The sequence below is a fragment of the Salmo salar genome, chromosome ssa04 (genome assembly GCF_905237065.1).
Source record: "Salmo salar chromosome ssa04, Ssal_v3.1, whole genome shotgun sequence".
NCBI classification, from domain to species: domain Eukaryota; kingdom Metazoa; phylum Chordata; class Actinopteri; order Salmoniformes; family Salmonidae; genus Salmo; species Salmo salar.
The window spans coordinates 9178265-9199256 of record NC_059445.1 but is presented as its reverse complement, the minus strand read 5'-3'; the positions used below and the strand labels follow the sequence as shown (position 1 = coordinate 9199256).

At 42.1% G+C, this 20992-nt stretch overlaps 2 protein-coding genes and 1 long non-coding RNA gene across 4 annotated transcripts; all 3 read right to left on the bottom strand.

Annotated features, from left to right (window-relative positions):
- Nucleotides 1-1798: 1798 nt before the first annotated feature.
- LOC106602255 (zinc finger and SCAN domain-containing protein 21) lies at nucleotides 1799-11340 on the bottom strand. Of its 2 annotated transcripts, XR_006769538.1 has the most exons (6): nucleotides 10658-11340; nucleotides 10490-10553; nucleotides 9208-10311; nucleotides 6071-6115; nucleotides 3110-3253; nucleotides 1799-2192 (listed from the first exon to the last, which is right to left on the bottom strand). XR_006769538.1 is itself a non-coding variant. In XM_014194777.2 (3 exons), exons 1-3 carry the CDS (start codon nucleotides 10661-10663, stop codon nucleotides 9218-9220), a joined length of 1164 nt encoding a protein of 387 aa, XP_014050252.2. In that variant the 5' UTR covers nucleotides 10664-10767; the 3' UTR covers nucleotides 8417-9217. The 2 variants fall into 2 exon arrangements, 1 of the variants encoding a protein (XP_014050252.2); XM_014194777.2 differs by lacking the exons at nucleotides 1799-2192; nucleotides 3110-3253; nucleotides 6071-6115 and having other exon boundaries at nucleotides 8417-10311; nucleotides 10658-10767.
- A 2892-nt stretch (nucleotides 11341-14232) lies between these two features.
- LOC123742413 (uncharacterized) lies at nucleotides 14233-18846 on the bottom strand. Its single transcript, XR_006769539.1, has 2 exons — nucleotides 16539-18846; nucleotides 14233-14685 (listed from the first exon to the last, which is right to left on the bottom strand). It is a non-coding gene; the product is annotated as an uncharacterized lncRNA (long non-coding RNA).
- Nucleotides 18847-19263: 417 nt separating this feature from the next.
- LOC106602256 (zinc finger protein 16-like) lies at nucleotides 19264-20904 on the bottom strand. The gene is made up of 2 exons (XM_014194778.2): nucleotides 20793-20904; nucleotides 19264-20640 (listed from the first exon to the last, which is right to left on the bottom strand). Exons 1-2 carry the CDS (start codon nucleotides 20845-20847, stop codon nucleotides 19550-19552), a joined length of 1146 nt encoding a protein of 381 aa, XP_014050253.2. The 5' UTR covers nucleotides 20848-20904; the 3' UTR covers nucleotides 19264-19549.
- Nucleotides 20905-20992: the final 88 nt, after the last annotated feature.

Below are 20992 nucleotides of genomic sequence, written 5' to 3'. Positions count from 1 at the left end.
GGTGGGAATCGAAATGGTCGGTAATCTGTTTGTTGACTTAGCTTTCGAAGACTTTAGAGAGGCAGGGTAGGATAGATATAGGTCTGTAGCAGTTTGGGTCAAGAGTGTCCCCCCCTTTGAAGAGGGGGATGACCGCAGCTGCTTTCCAATCTTTGGGAATCTCAGACGACACGAGAGGTTGAACAGGCTAGTAATAGGGGTTGCAACAATTTCGGCAGATCATTTTAGAAAGAAAGGGTCCAGATTGTCTAGCCCGGCTGATTTGCAGGGGTCCAGATTTTGCCGCTCTTTCAGAACATCAGCTGAATAGATTTGGGAGAAGGAGAACTGGGGAAGGCTTGGGTGAGTTGCTGTGGGGGGTGCAGTGCTGTTGACCGGGGTAGGGGTAGCCAAGTGGAAAGCATGGCCAGCCGTAGAAAAATGCTTATTGAAATTCTCAATTATAGTGGATTTATCGGTGGTGACAGAGTTTCCTATCCTCAGTGCAGTGTGCAGCTGGGAGGAGGTGCTCTTATTCTCCAAGGACTTTACAGTGTCCCAGAACTTTTTTGAGTTTGTGTTGCAGGAAGCAAATTTCTGCTTGAAAAAGCTAGCCTTGGCTTTTCTAACTGCCTGTGTATATTGGTTTCTAACTTCCCTGAAAAGTTGCATATCACGGGGGCTGTTCGATGCTAATGCAGAACGCCACAGGATGTTTTTGTATTGGTTAAGGGCAGTCAGGTCTGGAGAGAACCAAGGGCTATATCTGTTCCTGGTTCTACATTTCTTGAATGGGGCATGCTTATTTAACATGGTGAGGAAGGCATTTAAAAAAAATAACCAGGCATCCTCTACTGAAGGGATGAGGTCAATATCCTTCCAGGATACCCGGGCCAGGTCGATTAGAAAGGCCTGACAATGCCAAACTGCAATCAGGTGAATCCCCTGGTGAAGACGACGAGCACGCAGATGAGCTTCCCTGAGACAGTTTGTGCAGAAATTCTTCGGTTGTGCAAACCCACAGTTTCATCAGCTGTTCGGGTGGCCGATCTCAGACGATCCTGCTGGTGAAGAAGCCGGTGTGTGGAGGTCCTGGGCTGGCTTGGTTACACGTGGTCTGCGGTTGTGAGGCCGGTTGGATGAAGTGCCAAATTCTCTAATGACCGGGGCAGCTCTAGGAGGGCATTAATTTGACTAACTGACTTGTTGGAAAGGTGGCATCCTATGACGGTGCTACGTTGAAAGTCACTGAGCTCTTCAGCTCTTTTTATTTTACTTAACCTTTATTTACCAAGGCAAGTCAGTACAGACCGTTCTACTGTCAATGTTTGTCTATGGAAATTGCATGGCTGTGTGCTCGATTTTATACACCTGTCAGCAACGGGTGTGGCTGAAATAGCCGCATCCACTAATTTGAAGGGCTGTCCACATACTTTTTACTGCTTATGGTTGCAAATAGTCTATTGAGGTGGCTTACTATGCCCAATAATAATGCACTAAATCACAGATTGGGAACATCATTGTGCATGTTTTCACAGGTCATGAAACATATTGAGGTAAGAATTTGAGACGGTAGCTTGTTCGCAAAATTGAACTCGATAGCCGTTATAGGCTATGAATGCAGTCACCTCGATTTTCATATAATTTTTTTGTTAAGGAAACAAATGTCATCTACTTCCTGGATCGTTTTTCAAAATAAAGGTTGGTTACACACATCTTATGTTAGTTCCAACATTGCCACCTGCTGCTGTATCATATTGTAGCTACTAAAAGGAATCAAATGTTTTAAAATAGTGAATTAAATCAAACACACTTTTTCTCAGAAAATAAATATTTACTATTTAGTTCAAGTACAACAATACAGACTCAACATACAACTTGATTTTAAAAAGTATAAAATTGCTTCACTTAAAAGTAAATAGAAGTGTAGGCTAAAGGTTAGTAGTCTCAAAACTAACTGATGCACCACACTGAGAATGCACTCTAACTCTGAACAATGTAACAGTAGAAGGATTGAAATATCTGGATATAGAATGGCTAAATAGCCAAAGGAATTTCAGATAGTCCTGGGCAATAGCTATACAACTTAGTGTTCTACGCAGAGTAACAAGCATGCAGCAAGTATATAATGGTTTATATTGTCCTTCACAGTAACCTGTAACCACAATGTACTGGCTTCTCCTTTCAGTAACGACTGGGGTTCAGGATCAGATCTATGGAAAAGAAACACAGAACAGAACAGATTGTCAGACAAACCAGAATGGAATACATGGAATACGAATTAACAAGTAAAGAATATAAAGTCTGAGACACTCACTTCTTTTTGTTGGTGTTTGCGCCAATGATTTATATAAAGCCTGGATTGCTCATGCTATGTATTGGCCATTGAGAGGCTTTGAAGCCACCGGTCGGCCATATTGGCACTCCCCAATAGGAGCAGTCCTCCATAGGAATTAATAGAATTATACAGTATTTCAATTAAATGTTTCAAGGACAAAATTACATGTATTTAAGTATTTTTGTTGTTGCAGTGGGGACCGTAACATTAGCAATCTCCAAAAATTATACTTTAAAGAAAATGTATTTTTTTTCATTTTTATATTTAACTCATATAATATAATTTCATTTATGTTTAGCTCAAAGTATGCATTCAGGTGTCTGTAATATAATACATGTGGCTAAAACAAATGTAGACATTAATAAATGCATGTCTAAAGCTTCCAAAATATTTTTTACAACGGTGGGGGAGTGGCAAGATGGAGGTACGGTTTCAAGACAGCGCCCCATTTCAGTCATCTAGTAAATAAATAATTGGTTTGCACACAGTGTTGACTTACAATTATGTTTGCAACAATGTAACAATCAATCATGGAATGAGATTTGAGATGTTGCTTTATCTGATAAGATTTTTGGAGAAAGGTATGGTATAAATTCTGAAATTATTCTCAGAGCGCTGCATGACATTGAATCAATGGGTTACTCTCCTAAACAATTGCACTGCTTGCTGTTTGGGGTTTTAGGCTGGGTTTCTGTACAGCACTTTGAGATATCAGCTGATGTAAGAAGGGCTATATAAATACATTTGATGTGTCCCATAAGCTTGTAGACTTGTGTCGTTGTCGATACTAACCTTCCCTATGGAGTACTTCCTGATGATTTAATTTCTCAAGATGGTGTGAAAAGTTCTGCAGACCAGAGACAGGTTCCAGTAGCCTCTCTTCCTGTCCACACGCAGCATATCCCAGAAGATCCACACGAGCGACTCAAGAGGAAGCTGCAAGAAAGTGAATCAATTCAATGCTTTCAGTGTTTTAGCTGCTTATATTGATGAAGTGTTAGTTGTTGAACATTAGGTTCCTAAAGCAGTGGTGTTATATAGTAAAGGATAGGAAATTCACTAGCTAGGTAGACTACATGGCAAACTCTAGAAGATATACAGTTGTTTATATTGGCACCCTAGCACTTTCCTTAAATATTTAAAAAAATTTCTCACCACACATTGTTTTTGTATATTCAGCATTGCAGAAGAAATTGTATTTTTGTAAACTTAAGTTTGACACATTAGTGCGTCTGGCTTCTGGGTTATGCGAGCAGTGTGTCAAGAAGCAGTGCGGCTTCGCAGGGTTGTGTTTCGGGGGAGACTCTCGAACTTTGCCTCTCCTGAGTCCGTAGGGTTACAGCGATGGGACAAGTCACTTATCACAAAAGCGAGGTCACCAAACCACCTGTTAGACTTCACCCTCATTTAAGACTCATCCAAGTCACAGGACCAAAGCCTAGGCTTTAGCTCAACAGGCTAACACAGTTTTAACCCATTGTCACATTGACCTTATAATGACTACCCTTGCTGGAGAATTGAAACTAACGTCTAACAAAAACGAACACGTCTAACACAAACATACACGTGAAACTAACAACCCTTGCGCAATTAAAGGCCTTTTTTAATAGCACGGTGGGTTGGAATGCTTTAGGAGGGCGGTCACGTGTGTTTGAGGCAGAAGTCCTGAGGTTGAGTCTCCATATGAGCTGAATCGGGGGAAGCGGTACTCGCTAAGCAAGCAGCGTGACGTCCTTTACAACGGTGCCACTGGACTCTACAGTTGTGCTGGTTCAACCACTGGGGGCGCTGTGGAGCGAGTTTAGTTGGTGAATGTAGCAGATGAGGATCTGTGAAACTTATTCAGCAGCCCGAAGCGTCGTCCTTGCGCAATAGAAGGCCTTTAACAATAGAGCGTGAGCTGTAACCCTTCAGGAGGGCGGTCAAGTGTGTTGTCGAGGCAGAGGTCCTGAGTTCTAGTCTCTGTATGAGCTGAATCACAGCCACACAGCACCCACTCCAATTTGCCTACCGCTCCAACAGATCTGCAGAAGATGCCATTTCCATCGCTATTCACACAGCCCTAACACATCTGGACAAGAGGAACACCTATGTGAGAATGCTGTTTATTGACAACAGTTTAGCATTAAACGCTATTATTTTCTCTAAGCTTGACACTAAGCTCAGAGCCCTGGATCTGGACACCACCCTCTGCAACTGGATCCTGGACTTCCTGACAGGCAGGCCACAAGGTGTGAAGATTGGCAACAACACCTCCTCCACACTGACTCTTAACACAGGGGCCCCCCATGGGTGTGTCCTCAGCCCTCTGCTGTACTCCCTGTTCACCCATGACTGCGTGGATTTGCACGACACCAACTCCCTCATCAAGTTTGCTGACGACACCACGGTTGTAGACCTGATAACCAACAACGACGAGTCAGCCTATAGGAAGGAGGTAAGTGAACTGGCATTGTTATGTTATCACAACAACCTCTCCCTCAACGTCAGCAAAAAAAGTTGACTGTTGACTTCAGGAAGCAGAGGAGGGAACATGCCCCAATCCACATCAATGGGACTGTAGAAGAGAGTCAACAGTTTTAAGTTCCTCTGAGTCCACATCAGCGAGAACCTGTCATGGACCAACACCACCACCACTATTGTCAAGGAGGCTGAAGAAATCCGTCATGCCACTACAAATACTACCGCTGCACAATCGAAAGCGTTCTGACCGGTTGCATCATTGCCTGGTACGGGAATGTCTCCGTCCATGACCGCAAGGCCCTCCAGCGAGTGGTGAAGACAGCCCAGTACATCACTGGGACCGAACTGCCACCCATCAAAGACATCTATTGGAAACGGTGCTCGAGGAAGGCCCGCAGCATCATCAAGAACCACACACCCCAATCACAAGCTGTTCACTTCCTTACCGTTGGGCAGATGGTATCGGAGCACGAGGTCTAATACCAACAAGCTCAAGAGACAATTTCTGTCTACAAGCCATCAGACTGCTGAACCCTTGAACTAGACCGACCACCTGCTCTGATTCTCCACACCTTAGAATACATGTTCACACACAGATACACACACCCACACTGCGTGTACAACACATTACATTATGAACACCTGCTCTTTCCATGACATAGACTGACCAGGTGAATCCAGATGAAAGCTATGATCCCTTATTAATGTCACTTAATAAATCCACTTCAATCAGGATTAAAGAATGATTTTTATGCCTTGAAACAATTGAGACATGGATTGTGTATGTGTACCATTCAGAGGGTGAATGGGCAAGACAAAATATTTAAGTGCCTTTGAACAGGGTATGGTAGTAGGTGCCAGGCGCACCGGTTTGTGTCAAGAACTGCAATGCTGCTGGGTTTTTCACGCTCAACAGTTTCCTCTGTGTATCAAGAATGGTCCACCACCCAAAGGACATTCAGCCAACTTGACACAACTGTGGGAAGCATTGGAGTCAACATGGGCCACCATCCCTGTTGAACGCTTTTCACACCTTGTTGAGTCCATGCCCCGACCAATTGAGTCTGTTCTAATAGCAAGGTGTCTTAACGCCAGGTGTTCTTAATGTTGTGTACACTCAGTCTATATACACAATACATTTGGCCCCAACTGTATTAGTCTATTATATGAATGTTAATCTGTATGGAGAATCAAAAACAATGTGTGAACGGTTTCAAATCTGATATGAAAGTAGGAAGGTGATGCTCTGCCTGTTCTAGGTGAGATAAACCTACAGGTACTGTTACTTACCTCCAGGAGATGAGGTTTCCCCAGACCATAGTACCTCTGGGGATTCTGGGAATAAAGAAGAGGTGAGTGAGTAGCTTGGTTTCTAGAGCAGAGGTATTCAACTGGGGGTCCACACCCCCTAGGGGTATTTAAAAATATATATTTTAAATGTTTTTATAAATATCGCTAGCAACAACAGAATATATACCTACAGTAGAAAAGAGAATGATGTCAACTTTATTTCTACCTAATATTGAGCAAATTACTCACAGTCAATAGCCCCCCAGTCAATAGCCCCCCAGTCAATAGCACCCCAGTCAGTCGTCCACCAGTCATCTCCCAGTCAATAGTCCCCCAGTCAATAGTCCCCCAGTCAATAGTCCCCCAGTCAATAGTCCCCCAGTCAATAGTCTCCCAGTCAGTAGTCTCCCAGTCAGTCGTCTCCCAGTCAGTCGTCCACCAGTCAGTCGTCTCCCAGTAAGCTTTCTTGACTTCATTTTTGCCAACACATGGCTAACCTTTGTTTAACCAGCTAAACAGCAGCTCTTAGTGAAAATGTGTTACCGTTACTGTTCTAGCCAGTAGGCCATGTTAGAGTTCCTCTTCCAACTATAATGTGGGAAGGTCAAAATTATTTCAAAATTCTATTTATTTTTTTGTATTTTGTTTTTTAGACCTCTATTTAACTAGGCAAGTCAGTTAAGAACACATTCTTATTTTCAATGACGGCCTAGGAACGGTGGGTTAACTGCCTTGTTCAGGGGCAGAATGACAGATTTTTTACCTTGTCAGCTCAGGGATTCAATCTTGCAACCTTATGGTTAACTAGTCCAATGGTCTAACCACCTGCTTTACATTGCACTCCACGAGGTTACGCGAATGCAGTAAGAAGCCAAGGTAAGTTGCTAGCTAGCATTAAACTTATCTTATAAAAAACAATCAATCAATCATAATCACTAGTTAATGGTGGTTGATGATATTACTAGTTTATCTAGCCTGTCCTGCGTTGCATATAATCGCTTAGGTACACGTTGCTCCAACCATAAACATCAATGCCTTTCTTAAAATCAATACACAAGTATATATTTTGAAACCTGCATATTTAGTTAAAAGAAATTCATGTTAGCAGGCAATATTAACTAGGGAAAATGTGTCACTTCTCTTGCAAACAGAGTCAGGGTAGATGCAGCAGTTTGGGCCGCCTGGCTCGTTGCGAACTGTGAAGACTATTTCTTCCTAACAAAGACAGCCGACTTCACCAAAAGGGGATGATTTATCAAAAGCGTATTTGCGAAAAAAGCACAATCGTTGCACGACTGTACCTAACCATAAACATCAATGCCTTTCTTAAAATCAATACACAGAAGTATATATTTTTAAACCTGCATATTTAGCTAAAATAAATCCAGGTTAGCAGGCAATATTAACCAGGTGAAATTGTGTCATTTTGCGTTCATTGCACGCAGTCAGGGTATATGCAACACTTTGGGCCGCCTGGCTCGTTGCGAACTAATTTGCCAGAATTTTACATAATAATGACATAACACTGAAGGTTGTGCAATGTAACAGGAATAACGTTTTGTTTTCGAGATGATAGTTTCCGGATTCGACCATATTAATGACCTAAGGCTCGTGTTTCTGTGTGTTATTATGTTATAATTAAGTCTATGATTTGATAGAGCAGTCTGACTGAGCGGTGGTAGGCACCAGCAGGCTCGTAAGCATTCATTCAAAATAGCACTTTCGTGCGTTTTGCCAGCAGCCCTTCGCAATGCATTGCGCTGTTTATGACTTCAAGCCTATCAACTCCTGAGATGAGGCTGGTGTAACCGATGTGAAATGGCTAGCTAGTTAGCCGGGTGCGTGCTAATAGCGTTTCAAACGTCACTCGCTCTGAGACTTGGAGTAGTTGCTCCCCTTGCTCTGCATGGGTAACGCTGCTTCGAGGGTGGCTGTTGTCGATGTGTTCCTGTTTCGAGCCCAGGTAGGAGCAAGGAGAGGGACGGAAGCTATACTGTTACACTGGCAATACTAAAGTGCCTATAAGAACATCTAATAGTCAAAGGTATATGAAATACAAATCGTATAGAGAGAAATAGTCCTATAATTCCTATAATAACTACAACCTAAAACATCTTACCGGGGAATATTGAAGACTCATGTTAAAAGGAACCACCAGCTTTCATATGTTCTCATGTTCTGAGCAAGGAACTTAAACGTTAGCTTTTTTACATGGCACATATTGCACTTTTATTTTCTTCTCCAACACTTTGTTTTTGCATTATTTCAACCAAATTGAACATGTTTCATTATTTATTTGAGGCTAAATTGATTTTGATGTATTATATTAAGTTAAAATAAGTGTTCATTCAGTATTGTTGTAATGGTCATTATTACAAATAAAGAAATAAAAAAATTGGCCGATTAATCGGTATCAGGGTTTTTGGTCCTCCAATAATCGGTATCGGCGTTGAAAAATCATAATCGGTCGACCTCTACCATTTACAGTGCGAGGACTGTGTTGGTGTCCGTGAAACTGTCGCTTTGGTCTTCTGCCATGTCGATGTCCAGAAAAGAGGTCACCGTTGCGCTCTTCCCTGAACCTTCCTCCTCTTTCCTGCGTTTAGGTAAGAGATGAGCCGAGCAACAAGCTCTCAACCACCAACAGGCTTTGCTCTTCCAGACACCTGTCCAGAGCTTCCTGAATTCTTAATTGCTGTTCTTTGGTTCACCCCTGCACCAATACAAATTCATGAGGATGTTTAAAATCTTCACCTGTAATAACTCAGACATTATCAATCCACTCTGGACCAAGCATCAAGCCAGCTGAACTGAAAACACTACCACTACAAACAGAGGGTAGTATTCAATGTGGAAAACATCCAAACTGTTAAAAAAACATGGACCCAGTGTTCATATGAAAACTCAGTAGTGTGGAGCCATTCCCCTTACAACAAGGGCCAGGAGTTTTTCCTTGGTCTTGTCACGTGGTGAGGAAAAACTCCTGGCACTGCCTATCATTACGCCGGGTGGAGTAGTGTGAAGTTGCACCTAGACGCTGATGTTGGGTCAGTTTAGCATTTTTTCCCACAAATGGTAAAGGTTAGAATTGGGGGAGAGGAAGCTGATCCTAGATCTGTATCTAGTCGGAACATTACCCTGGAACACTCAGGGCAGTACAACGTCCTGTGGCCTGCCACCAGTGTGAACAAGGAGATGCTTCTTCATGTGGCCAGACTGGGTGAAGCACTTCCCGCAGTAGACACATTGAAACGGTTTCTCTCCGGTGTGCACCCTCTCATGCATCTTCAGCTGGTGGCTGTGGGAGAAGCGCTTGGTGCAGTGGCTGCAGTCATACGGTTTCTCCCCCGTATGGACCCGCATGTGCCTCCGCAGGTGCGCCGGCTGGGGGAAGGGCTTTCCACAGAGGCTACACCGGTGCTGACTCTTGGGCGAGTGAGATGTTTGCTGTTGTGGCTGCTTTTCTATGCCTTTCGATGAAGAAGTGGAGCCTCTGTTGAAATTCAGTAAGGGGGCTGGTGTCCCTCTTTGGGCAACCTGGAGGAAAGTAACACTTGGGGATGAAAAGCTGTTTAGGGAGGACAGTCTGTTGAAATCTGGAATCTTGGACCTTAATCCTACAGTTGTCTCTTGCTCTGGATGTTGAGTGTCAGTGGGACACTTTGTCTGTCCAGACTCCATTCCCCCTCTTCCTCTGTTGTCCACAAGCTGCCTGCTGTCTGAACAGACCTCTCCAGATGTCACCTCTTGGCCAGTTATGCTCCATTCTGAACTCATATCTGCCTCCACTTTAATGGGAACTGAGTCTACCAGCACCACATCAGACACCCAGTCCAGAGAGCCCAAAGCAGACATGCAGACCCCAGAGTTACCAGACAACCCTCTCCTCTCTGGATGTTCAGACAGCCTCTTGGAGTCTGGCCCTGCATTGTGAGGAGCATTCACAGTTGGGTTGTCAGTCTCCTGGTTCTCTGTCCATTGAGACAGGCTGTATGCTATGGGTTGATGGTCAGTTTCCCAGGTCACACCCTCAGCAACCTGATGGTCCTGTCTCGCTCTGTTGTATTGTGATGCTGGATGCTGGAACGTCTGGTTTTCAGGTTCTATATTGAGTGAGGTGTCTGGAGCTCTGTGTCTGTTGCCCTGCTGGTCCAGAAGGTCTGTGGTTTCAGTAGATGACGAAGGACCTGGTTCTGCCATAATGATCTTCTCACTGCTCTCACTGACCATTTGGACAATCTCTGAAATGGGACAAAGTAAAGAACATCAGTGTCCTTTAGTGGAGACTGATTCTTCTTTGCCTTATTTAATAGCTATGGGTAATGACTAAGAAGGTAATAAAATACTGCAAAACACATTTAAGTCTTTACTTAACATAAAGTGTAAACTGCATATATTTGATAAGTTGCACAAAAATACCTTCTGTTCTGCTGGTGTCATGGTTCTCCATTTTGATAAGAGGTGCCTCTTGCATATCTGCCATCTGTTTTGTATTTATCAGGAACATTTTATTAGAAACATATCCCCAAAACCATTTGAAATATGAGAAAACAAATCATATATTTGACCGTGTCTATGACAACTGACCTGCATGCTTCTATCCTGGTCTGTTGCTGTGCGTCCTGAATCTCTCCAGTTGGTGACATCCTGCGTTAAGTTGCCCCTTTCACTGTCGGCAAAACAATTCTCCACTGCACCAGAAAACACAAACCCTTATAAACGTTACATATTCTACATGACCCATTATTTTGAACGTGTTGAAATATGGTTAAAAAAACTACAATATCCAATATATTCTACATGACTCATTATTTTTATCGTGTTGAAATATGGTTTTAAAAAACTACAATATCTAAGTCTGCCTGATGACTTTCCTACTAAGCTCGCTCTTTCCCGGGCAACACGATTGGTGTCGCGCCTGTGAACTGTGCGTCGCAGGGCTCCGAATTTCTCTGCGCCCCGTTGAGAATTCTGGTATTTTGTCAAAAGCAGCTTCCTCCGCAGGTTATCAATTTCTTTCTGACTATGTGAAATTTCCAAACGTAAGGCAGCATGGCCGTCATCTACAAGTTTGCAGATTTCGGCAACGGCTGCATTCGCCAAAACCTCAATGATGGAGGCTAGCTGAGCATGAAAGGCGACGGTATCGATCATGTTCTTGGCACTATGTCAAACTTAAACACTTATGTTATAGTAATTTGCATTGCAGTGTTCAGTCAACGTCCTCAAAGTCCGCACCGTATGCTTCAAACATAAATATATTTTTATCTGTGGAGCTAGACACAATAAGGATTATCCACAACAGTGGAATTTGCTGTTCGCCTTCAAAATAAATGTCCGCCATTGGAAGTGATTCAAATGGATACAAATATTGTAATCATGACATATTTGGACTAGATAATGCTAGATAATGATAATGCTAGTTAATTTGATACAAAAAAGTTACAATCTGTTTAAATCGCACTGTGGATGTATTAGACTTTAGAATTGCATTAGGGGCGTACTCAACAGTTTGGACACACCTACCCATTCAAGGGTTTTTCTTTATTTTTACTATTTTCTACATGTTAGAATAATAGTTTAGACAATAAAAATATGAAATAACACATATGGAATCATGTAATAACCCAAAAAGTGTTAAACAAATCTAAATATATTTTATATTTGAGATTCTTCAAAGTAGCCACCCTTTGCCTTGACAGCTTTGCACACTCTTGGCATTCTCTCAACCAGCTTCATAAGAAATGTTTTTTCCAACAGTCTTGAAGGAGTTCCCACATATGCTGAGCACTTGTTGGCTGCTTTTCCTTCACTCTGCAGTCCAACTCATCCCCAACCATCTCATTTGGGTTGTGGTTGGGTGTGTTTTGGGTCATTGTCCTGTTAAAAGAAAAAAAAGGATAGTCCCACTAAACACAAACCAGATGGATGGCGTATCGCTGCAGAATGCTGTGGTAGCCATGCTGGTTAAGTGTGCCTTGAATTCTAAATAAAATCACTGACTGTCACTAGACCCACGGTGGGAACCACACATGCGGAGATCATCCGTTCACCAACACAAACAATCTCACATTTGGATTCATCAGAGCAAAGGACAGATTTCCACCGGTCTAATGTCTAATGCTTGTGTTTCTTAGCCCAAGCAAGTCTCTTCTTCTCATTGGTGTCCTTTAGTAGTGGTTTCTTTGCAGCAATTCAACCATGAAGGCCTGATTCACACAGTCTCCTCTGAACAGTTGATGTTGAGATGTGTCAGTTACTTGAACTCTGAAGCATTTATTTGGGCTGCAATCTGAGGTGCAGTTAACTCTAATGAACTTATCCTGTGCAGCAGAGGTAACTCTGGGTCTTCCTTTCCTGTTGCGGTCTTCATGAGAGCCAGTTTCATCATAGAGCTTGATGGTTTTATGACTACACTTGAAGAAACTTTCAAAGTTCTTGAAATTTTCCGGATTGACTGACCTTCATGTCTTAAATTAACGATGGACTATCATCTCCCTTTCTTATTTGAGCTGTTCTTGCCATAATATGGACTTGGTCTTTACCAAATAGGGCTATCTTCTGTATACCACCCCTACCTTGTCACAACACCACTGATTGGATCAAGGGCATTAAGGAAAGAAATTCCACAAATTGACTTTTAACAAGGCAAACCTGTTAATTGAAAAGCATTCCAGGTGACTACCTCGTGAAGGTGGTTGAGAATGCAAAGCGTGTGCAAAGCTGTCAAGGCAAAGGATGGCTACTTTGAAGAATCTAAAATATATTTCTGATTTGTTTAACTTTTTTGGGTTACTACATGACTCCATATGTGTTATTTCATAGTACGTCTTCACTATTATTCTACAACGCAGAGAATAGTAAAAAATAAAGAACCCTTGAATGAGTAGGTGTGTCCAAAGTTTTGACAGGTACTGTTCATATTGCAATGGGGTATAAGCCTACTTAGAGCTTAATGTGGCTCATTTCACAGTCCCACAATATGCGCTACAACGCTAAATTATGTGTAAACTCTTCAGAATTGTAATCTGTTGGTGTCACTGAGTAGGCTGATAACCCATTTCATGGACCCAAGATGCATAGGTAAGGTTGTACAGTGCATATAATTATGCCCCCAATGCAATTCTAATCTAATACATCCACAATGGGATTAACTGTCACTTTTTTTGTATCAAAATAACTAAATTGTCTTTTGTTGAATTTATATAACATTCCAACCTATTATTAAATATGTTTATTTTGGGTGCTTAATTAGTTTTATAATGTATACAGGTCTCTCTTGTAAAAGAGATTTGTGACTCAATAATAACTTGTTTAGCATTATCTAGTCAAAATAAGGGGTGCATTCGTAAATTACCTCCAGTGTGTCAAAGTGCACTCTGAGCCGTTTGCAAATTCAGTGTTGTCAGATCGTTCGTTTGAAAATTCAGAGTGTTTCTTTCTGGCCGAGGAGTAGGGTTGATCGGAGCATTCTGACCTCACAACTGCAGTCAAGCGCCGAAGCAAACTGGCTAAAGATGGCTAGTTTGCTAGCTACTTCCATACACAAATGAGAAACCACCTCACTCTGACCATTTTACTAACCCGAGCAGGGCTAGGTAGGCTGTTTTCATGTTGTTATCTAGAGCATTAGTGACTAACTGTGCTGCTAGCAACAATTGAATAACGTTTTATGTCAACCTTTACTGACACCCGTCATATTCAACTAGTGTTGCGTGTTAGTAAACTCAGTTATTCTGTGCTCTGGCATACTCGAACGAGAGTGCTCTGAAATCGGAGTAGATAGCCAGAGTGAATTTACATACGCACCCAAGGCATGATTCCACTTGTATCCGTTTGAATCCGTCAATTGGGAACTTTTATTTTGAAGACAACCTGTAAATTCCACTATTGTGGCTAATCCTTATTGTGGCTAGCTTCTCACAGGTTCTCTTTTTTGTTTATTTTTGTTCTGGAAACAAAAAAAATGGCTTCTACTTTGGATCTTTTTTCATAATAAAGGTCGGATTTCAAAATAAAGATTGGTTAAACACACAACTTATGTTAGTTCCAACATTGCTACCTGTTGCTGTATCATATTGTAGCGACTGAAAGGAATCAAATGTTACAAACAAAAATCTGCCTTTTGACTTTCAATTAAGTGAATTAAAACAAACACTGTGTCCTCCAAATATGATTATTTTACTATTTGGTTCAAGTAGAAAAATACAGAATTAGCATACAACCTGAATTTAAAGGAAATAAATACATTCCTTCAATTTGAAGTAAGTCAATTGAAGAGTAGGCTATGGGTTAGTAGTCTCCAAACTAACTGAAGCACCACAGTGAGAATGCACTCTAACTCTGAACAATGTAACAGTAGAAAGATTTAAATATCTGGATATACAATGGGATCTCTTATTGTCCTGAGTAATAGCTAAACAACATTGCCTTTTGTTTTTACAATAAATTACAACATTGTAAATAAAAATAAACATTTGTAATAATAACATTGGTAATATGGGTGTAAGTAGCGCAGCGAGCATATAATGGTTCATGTCGTCATTCACAGTAACCTGTAACCACAATGTACTGGCTTCTCCTTTCAGTAACTACTGGGGTTCAGGATCAGATCTCTGGAAAAGAAACACAGAAGAGAACAGATTGTCAGACAAACCAGAATGGAATACATGGAATATGAATGCACAAGTAAAGAATCTTAGGTCTATGGGACACAGACACTGAGGTGTCTGCGTGCAGTTTTGACATACAATGATGTTTGTAAGAATTTAAGATTTTGGGGGAAACATATGGTTCATGAAATTCTCCTCAGAGCACTGCATGACATTGAATAAACGAAAGAAAAACAATTGCCTGAATCCCATAGGCTTTTTTTTTAGACTGAAAGTATTCAGACACCTTGACTTTTTCCACTTTTGTTAGGTTACAGCCTTATTCAAATATTGATTATTCGTTTCCCCCCCCTCAATCTACACACAACACCCCATAATGACAAAACCAAAACAGGTTTTTAGAAAAGTTTCTAATTTATAAAAAAAATTGAAATAAGTATTCAGACCCTTTACTCAGTACTTTGTTGAAGCACCTTTACCAGCGATTACAGCCTCGAGTCTTCTTGGGTATGACGCTAGAAGCTTGGCATACCTGTATTTGGGGAGTTTCTCCCATTCTTCTCTGCAGATCCTCTCAAGCTCTGTCAGGTTGGATGGGGAGCGTGGCTACTCAGCTATTTTCAGGTCTCTTCAGAGATGTTCGATCGGGTTCAAGAACGGGCTCTGGCTGGGCCACTCAAAGACATTCAGAGATTTATCCTGAAGCCACTCCTGCGTTGTCTTGGCTGTGTGCTTACGGTCATTATCCTATTGGAAGGTGAACCTTCGCCCTCAGTCTGAGGTTCTGAACGCTCTGGACACGGTTTTCATCAAGGACCTCTCTGTACTTTGCTCTGTTCATCTTTGCCTCGATTCTGACTAGTCTCCCAGTCCCTGCTCCTGAAAAACATCCTCACAGCATGATGCTGCCACCAAAATGCTTCACTGTAGGGATGGTTCCAGGTTTCCTACAAATGTGACACTAGGTATTCAGGCCAAAGAGTTCAATCTTGGTTTCATCAGACCAGAGAATCTTGTTTCTCATGGTCTGAGAGACTTTCGGTGCCTTTTGGCAAACTCCAAGTGGGCTGTCATGTGCCTTTTACTGAGGAGTAGCTTCCGTCTGGCCACTCTACCATAAAGGCCTGATTGGTGGAGTGCTGCAGAGATGGTTGTCCTTCTGGAAGGTTCTCCCATCTCCACAGAGGAACTGTAGAGCTCTGTTAGAGTGACCATCGGGTTCTTGGTCACCTCCCTGACCAAGGCCCTTCTCCCCCGATTGCTCATTTTGGCTTGGCGGTCAGCTCTATGAAGAGTCTTGGTGGCTCCAAACTTTTTCCATTTAAGAATGATGGAGGCCACTGTGTTCTTGGGGACCTTCAATGCTGCAGAAACATTTTGGTACCCTTCCCCAGATCTGTGCCTCGACACAATCCTGTCTCTGAGATCTACGGACAATTCCTTCGACTTCATGGCTTGGTTTTTGATCTAACATGCACTGTCAACTGTGGGACCTTATATAGACAAGTGTGTGTCTTAACAAATCAAGTCCAATCAATTGAATTTACCACAGGTGGACTCCAATCAAGTAGTAGAAACATCTCAAGGATGATCAATGGCAACAAGATGCACCTGAGCTCAATTTCGAGTCTCATAGCAAAGGGACTGAATACTTGTTTTTCATTTTGATTAAATTAGCAAACATTTGTAAAAACCTGTTATTTGCTTTGTTATTATGGGGTACTGTGTGTAGATTGCGGAGGACATTTTTATATTTAATCCATTTTAGAATAAGGCTGTAACCTAACAAAATGTAGAAAAAGTCTATAGGGGTCTGAATACCTTCCAAGGCACTGTATGTCATCGTGGTTACGAACCTTCCCTGTGGAGTACGTCCTAATTTATTTATTTGTCAAGATGGTGTAAGGTTCTGCAGACCAGAGATAGGCTACTGGAACCTGTCTTCCCATCCACACATTCCGGAAGATCCACACCAGTGACTCCAGAAGTAGCTGCAAGCAAGTGAATCAATTCAATGCTTTCAGTGTTTTAGTCGCCTATATTGATTAAGTGTTTGTCGTTGGTCCCTAAAGCAGTTGTGTTTTATATATAAAAAGAAGATAGGCAGTCACTAGGTAGGCTACATGTCAAACATTTATGGGCAATTCCTCACAAAACTATTATTTGGGGGATTTTCACTCAATTTAATCCATAGAAGGGTTCTTTGGAGTAAGTATTGTTGACATATATTTGACATGCATCTTAAATAATAAAAAAATGAATTGTTGGAATATGTGTGATATTTTGCTTACCCAGGACTCCTGCAAGACTCCATATTATGTAATTTGTCGGTGCATACCAAAGATCGAGTGGGATCTCTGCTGCTTTTATGATGACATTTTTAAGGATTTCCAAGAGAGTGAATGTGAAATTGGATTCAAAATGGTCACCCTCTGCTAGTGATTTGCAGGATGTGCAATGATAGAAGTAAAAGGAGGGCTGTGATTGGTTACATTGCCAATTTATCCGTATAAAATGGGACATAAAGTAAAACTGCCACAACTTTGATTTGCCTGTAAAGTATGTTTGGCAATATTTGTAAAAATAAGAAGCCAAATAAAAATATAGTATACTTTCAATTAGAGATGTGACAAATTGACAATTTTGCTTACTGTTTAAACGGCCATTTATATATCGTTTTTCCGTTTAAACGAGAAGAACAAAATGATAAAATAACACGTTAATTTACAATGCAGAATAATGGTCCTATTAACTATGTATGACAGGCAGCTACAGATAGCTACAACTGATACCTTTCAGACAACAACAACAAAAAAGTGGCGCATCAGGTCTGTATCTTTTCAGCCAGTATAATTATGCTCCGGTGTAAAATGTAGTATTTTTTCCCCAGACAACAATAAACATCGCTGATTGATCTGTTTTTTTATTTTTGGTATGGTAGCTAGATGCGTTTTATTTTTAGAAAATGTCTCGGTAAATCACGGTATTTAACAAACGTTAGTGATTTTTTTAGGAGAGTGGACTGCGTGCAGGCAGCAATTATTTGATTGATAGTTCTGGTTAAATAGTGATGAATTTTTATCCTGCTTCAGAAGCGGCATTCCTTTACAGACAAATAAAATACCGTTCATATCACCAGATAAAGTTTCGTGACGGTATTTTAATAACCGTAGTGTAATACCTAGCCTAACAGACAGAGAAACAAACATGCAGTAGACGACGGGATTTGAAGTGGCAACATTCCATTATGTCTGAAAAGCGTAATCGATACAGGCTACCGGAAGACTACTATAATTTCATATGAGACAAAAAAAAATCGTGTAGACTACCTCGTGCCCGCAAGACTGACCATAGAAATCGGTGCCATGAATTGACTAGGATTTTCTACACGCAACAGACCAAAGACTGAACACACATTAGCAGCATTAGCGAAGAGACAGTGGGCAGGCCAGCGTGAACAAGAGAAGCAGAAGGCAGAAGCGTGCTCTGTTTTGGTAATCTGCATCTTGCAATGTCATGTCTTACAAATTCGCCTAACGTTCACCTCTTCCCCTCTGTTTTTATTTGAATTACACAACCCCCCCAGGCCTTTATGCTATAAACACTGGAAATAATACACTATATATACACAAAGGTATATGGACACCTTCAAATTATTGGATTTGGCTATTTCAGCCACACCTGTTGTATACAATTGCCAACACCGCCATGCAATCTCCATAGGGACAGTTGCATCAGAATGCCCTTACTGAAGAGCTCAGTGACTTTCAATGTGGCACCTTTCCAACAAGTCAGTTCATCACATATCTGCCCTGCTCAACAGCATTTTTGCGAAGTGGTTAACAACGGCTGCGAAGTGGTAGGCCCCACAAGCTCACAGAACAGGACCGCCGAGTGCTGAAGCGTGTAAAAAGAAGGTAAGAAATGTGTTATTGCAATCAAAATACTACTCATATTACAGAGCAAGCAGTAAAGTTGAATATGACACCAAATGTTGCTTTGTAGCATCTACTGAAATATTTACTATTAAAGGAGGCCTGGGTAAGGCCAAAATGTCACAATTTTGTATTTATTTTATTTAACTGGGCAAGTCAGTTAAGAACAAATTCTTATTCACAATGACTGCCAACAAAAGGCAAAAGACTTTGTGCAGGGGCGTGGGCTTGGATAAAAATATATAACACATAAATATAGGAAAAAAACATCACGACAAGAGACAACACAAGAGACTTAAGACAATCCTCCTCCCGGCTCTGTTCGTCCAAGTAAAAACAGAAACGAGCAACGAGCTTTCGACCACCAACAGACCTCGCTCTCCTAGGCACCTGTCCAGTGCTTCCTGAACTCTTAACTACTGTTTGATATGAATACTATTGGTAACAAATTCAGAAGGATGTAGCCTAGCGGCAGGTAGCCTAGCGGTTAAGAGCGTTGAGCCAGTAACCGAAAAGTCACAGGTTCCAATTGCGAAGCAACCAAGCTGTAAAATCTGTTGATGTGCCTTGAGCAAAGTACTTAACTCTTATTGCACTTGTAAGTCGCTATGGATAAGAGCTTCTGCTAACTGACTAAAATGTGATGTTTAAAATCTTCACCTTTAATAATATACATTATCAGTCCACTCTGGACCAAGCATCAAGGTCAGCTGAACTGAAAACAACCACTACACACAGAGGGTAGCGTTCAATGTGGTATCTATCCAAACTGTTAAAAACACATGGACCCAGTGTTCATATGAAAACCACAGTAGTGTGGCGCCATTCCCCTTACAACTAGGGTGGAAGAAGAACTAGACAAGAGGGAATAGAAACTATGGGGGGAGACCAGTTTTTCCCTGGTCTGGTCACATTGTGTAGAAAAACTCCACTTAGGGCAGCCCAATGTCCTGTGGCCTGCCACCAGTGTGGACGAGGAGATGCTTCTTCATGTTGCCGGACTGGGTGAAGGACTTCCCGCAGTAGACACATTGAAACGGTTTCTCTCCGGTGTGCACCCTTTCGTGCATCTTCAGCTGGTGGCTGTGGGAAAAGCGCTTGGTGCAGTGGCTGCAGCCGTACGGTTTCTCCCCCGTATGGACCCGCATGTGCCTCCGCAGGTGCGCCGGCTGGGGGAAGGGCTTTCCGCAGAGGCTACACCGGAGCTGCCTCTGGGTGGAGTGAGACGTTAGCTGTTGTGGCTGCTTTTCTATGGCTTTTGATGAAGAAGTGGAGCCTCTGTTGAAATTTGGGAAGTGGGCTGGCTTCCTTCTTTGGGGAACCTGGTGGAGGGTAACCCTTGGGGATGAAAAGCTGTTTAGGGAGGACAGTCCGTTGAAATCTGGCATCTTGGACCTTGATCCTACAGTTGTCCCTTGCTCTGGATGTTGAGTGTCAGAGGGACACTTTGTCTGTCCAGACTCCATTCCCCCTCTTCCTCTGTTGTCCACAAGCTGCCTGCTGTCTGAACAGACCTCTCCAGATGTCACCTCTTGGCCAGTTATGCTCCATTCTGAACTCATATCTGCCTCCACTTTAATGGGAACTGAGTCCACCATCACCACATCAGACACCCAGTCCAGAGAGCCCAAAGCAGACATGCAGACCCCAGAGTTACCAGACACCCCTCTCCTCTCTGGATGTCCAGACAGCCTATTGGAGTCTGGCCCTGCATTGTGAGGAGCATTCACAGTTCGGTTGTCAGTCTCTTGGTTCTCTGTCCATTGAGACAGGCTGTATGATATGGGTTGATGGTCAGTTTCCCAGGTCACACACTCAGCAACCTGATGGTCCTGTCTCGCTCTGTTGTATTGTGATGCTGGATGCTGGAACGTCTGGTTTTCAGGTTCTATATTGAGTGAAGTGTCTGGAGCTCTGTGTCTGTTGCCCTGCTGGTCCAGAGGGTCTGTGGTTTCAGTAGATGATGAAGAACCTGGTTCTGGCACAACCGTCTCACTGCTCTCACTGACCAGTTGGACAATCTCTGAAATGGGACACAACATCAGCTTCCTGTAGTGGAGACCGATTCTTCTTTGCCTTATTTATTAGTTATGGCTTATGACTAAGAAGTGTATCAAACACTGCAATAAAGGCTTTACTCAACAAAGTGTAAATTGGATAGATTTAATAAAATACCTTCTGTTCTGCTGGTGTGAAAGTTCTCCATTTTGATAAGAGGTGTCTCTTGCATATCTGCCGTCTGTGTTTTGTATTCATAAGAAACATTTTATTAGAAAAATATTCCCAACACCATTTTAAATGAGAAAACAATGATTAGGGACATTCCGCCACCCAACAGATTTTTGGATGGGCCGTTAAACGGGTGTGAAAAGTTT

Coding starts and splice junctions, on each gene's coding strand:
- LOC106602255 (XM_014194777.2), bottom strand. Junction 10,312..10,489: donor TGACACCAGCAGAACAGAAG/GTATTTTTGTGC, acceptor GTCCCATTTCAG/AGATTGTCCAAATGGTCAGT.
- LOC106602256 (XM_014194778.2), bottom strand. CDS start 20,847: ATGCAAGAGACACCTCTTATCAAAATGGAGAACTTTCACACCAGCAGA. Junction 20,641..20,792: donor TCACACCAGCAGAACAGAAG/GTATTTTATTAA, acceptor GTCCCATTTCAG/AGATTGTCCAACTGGTCAGT.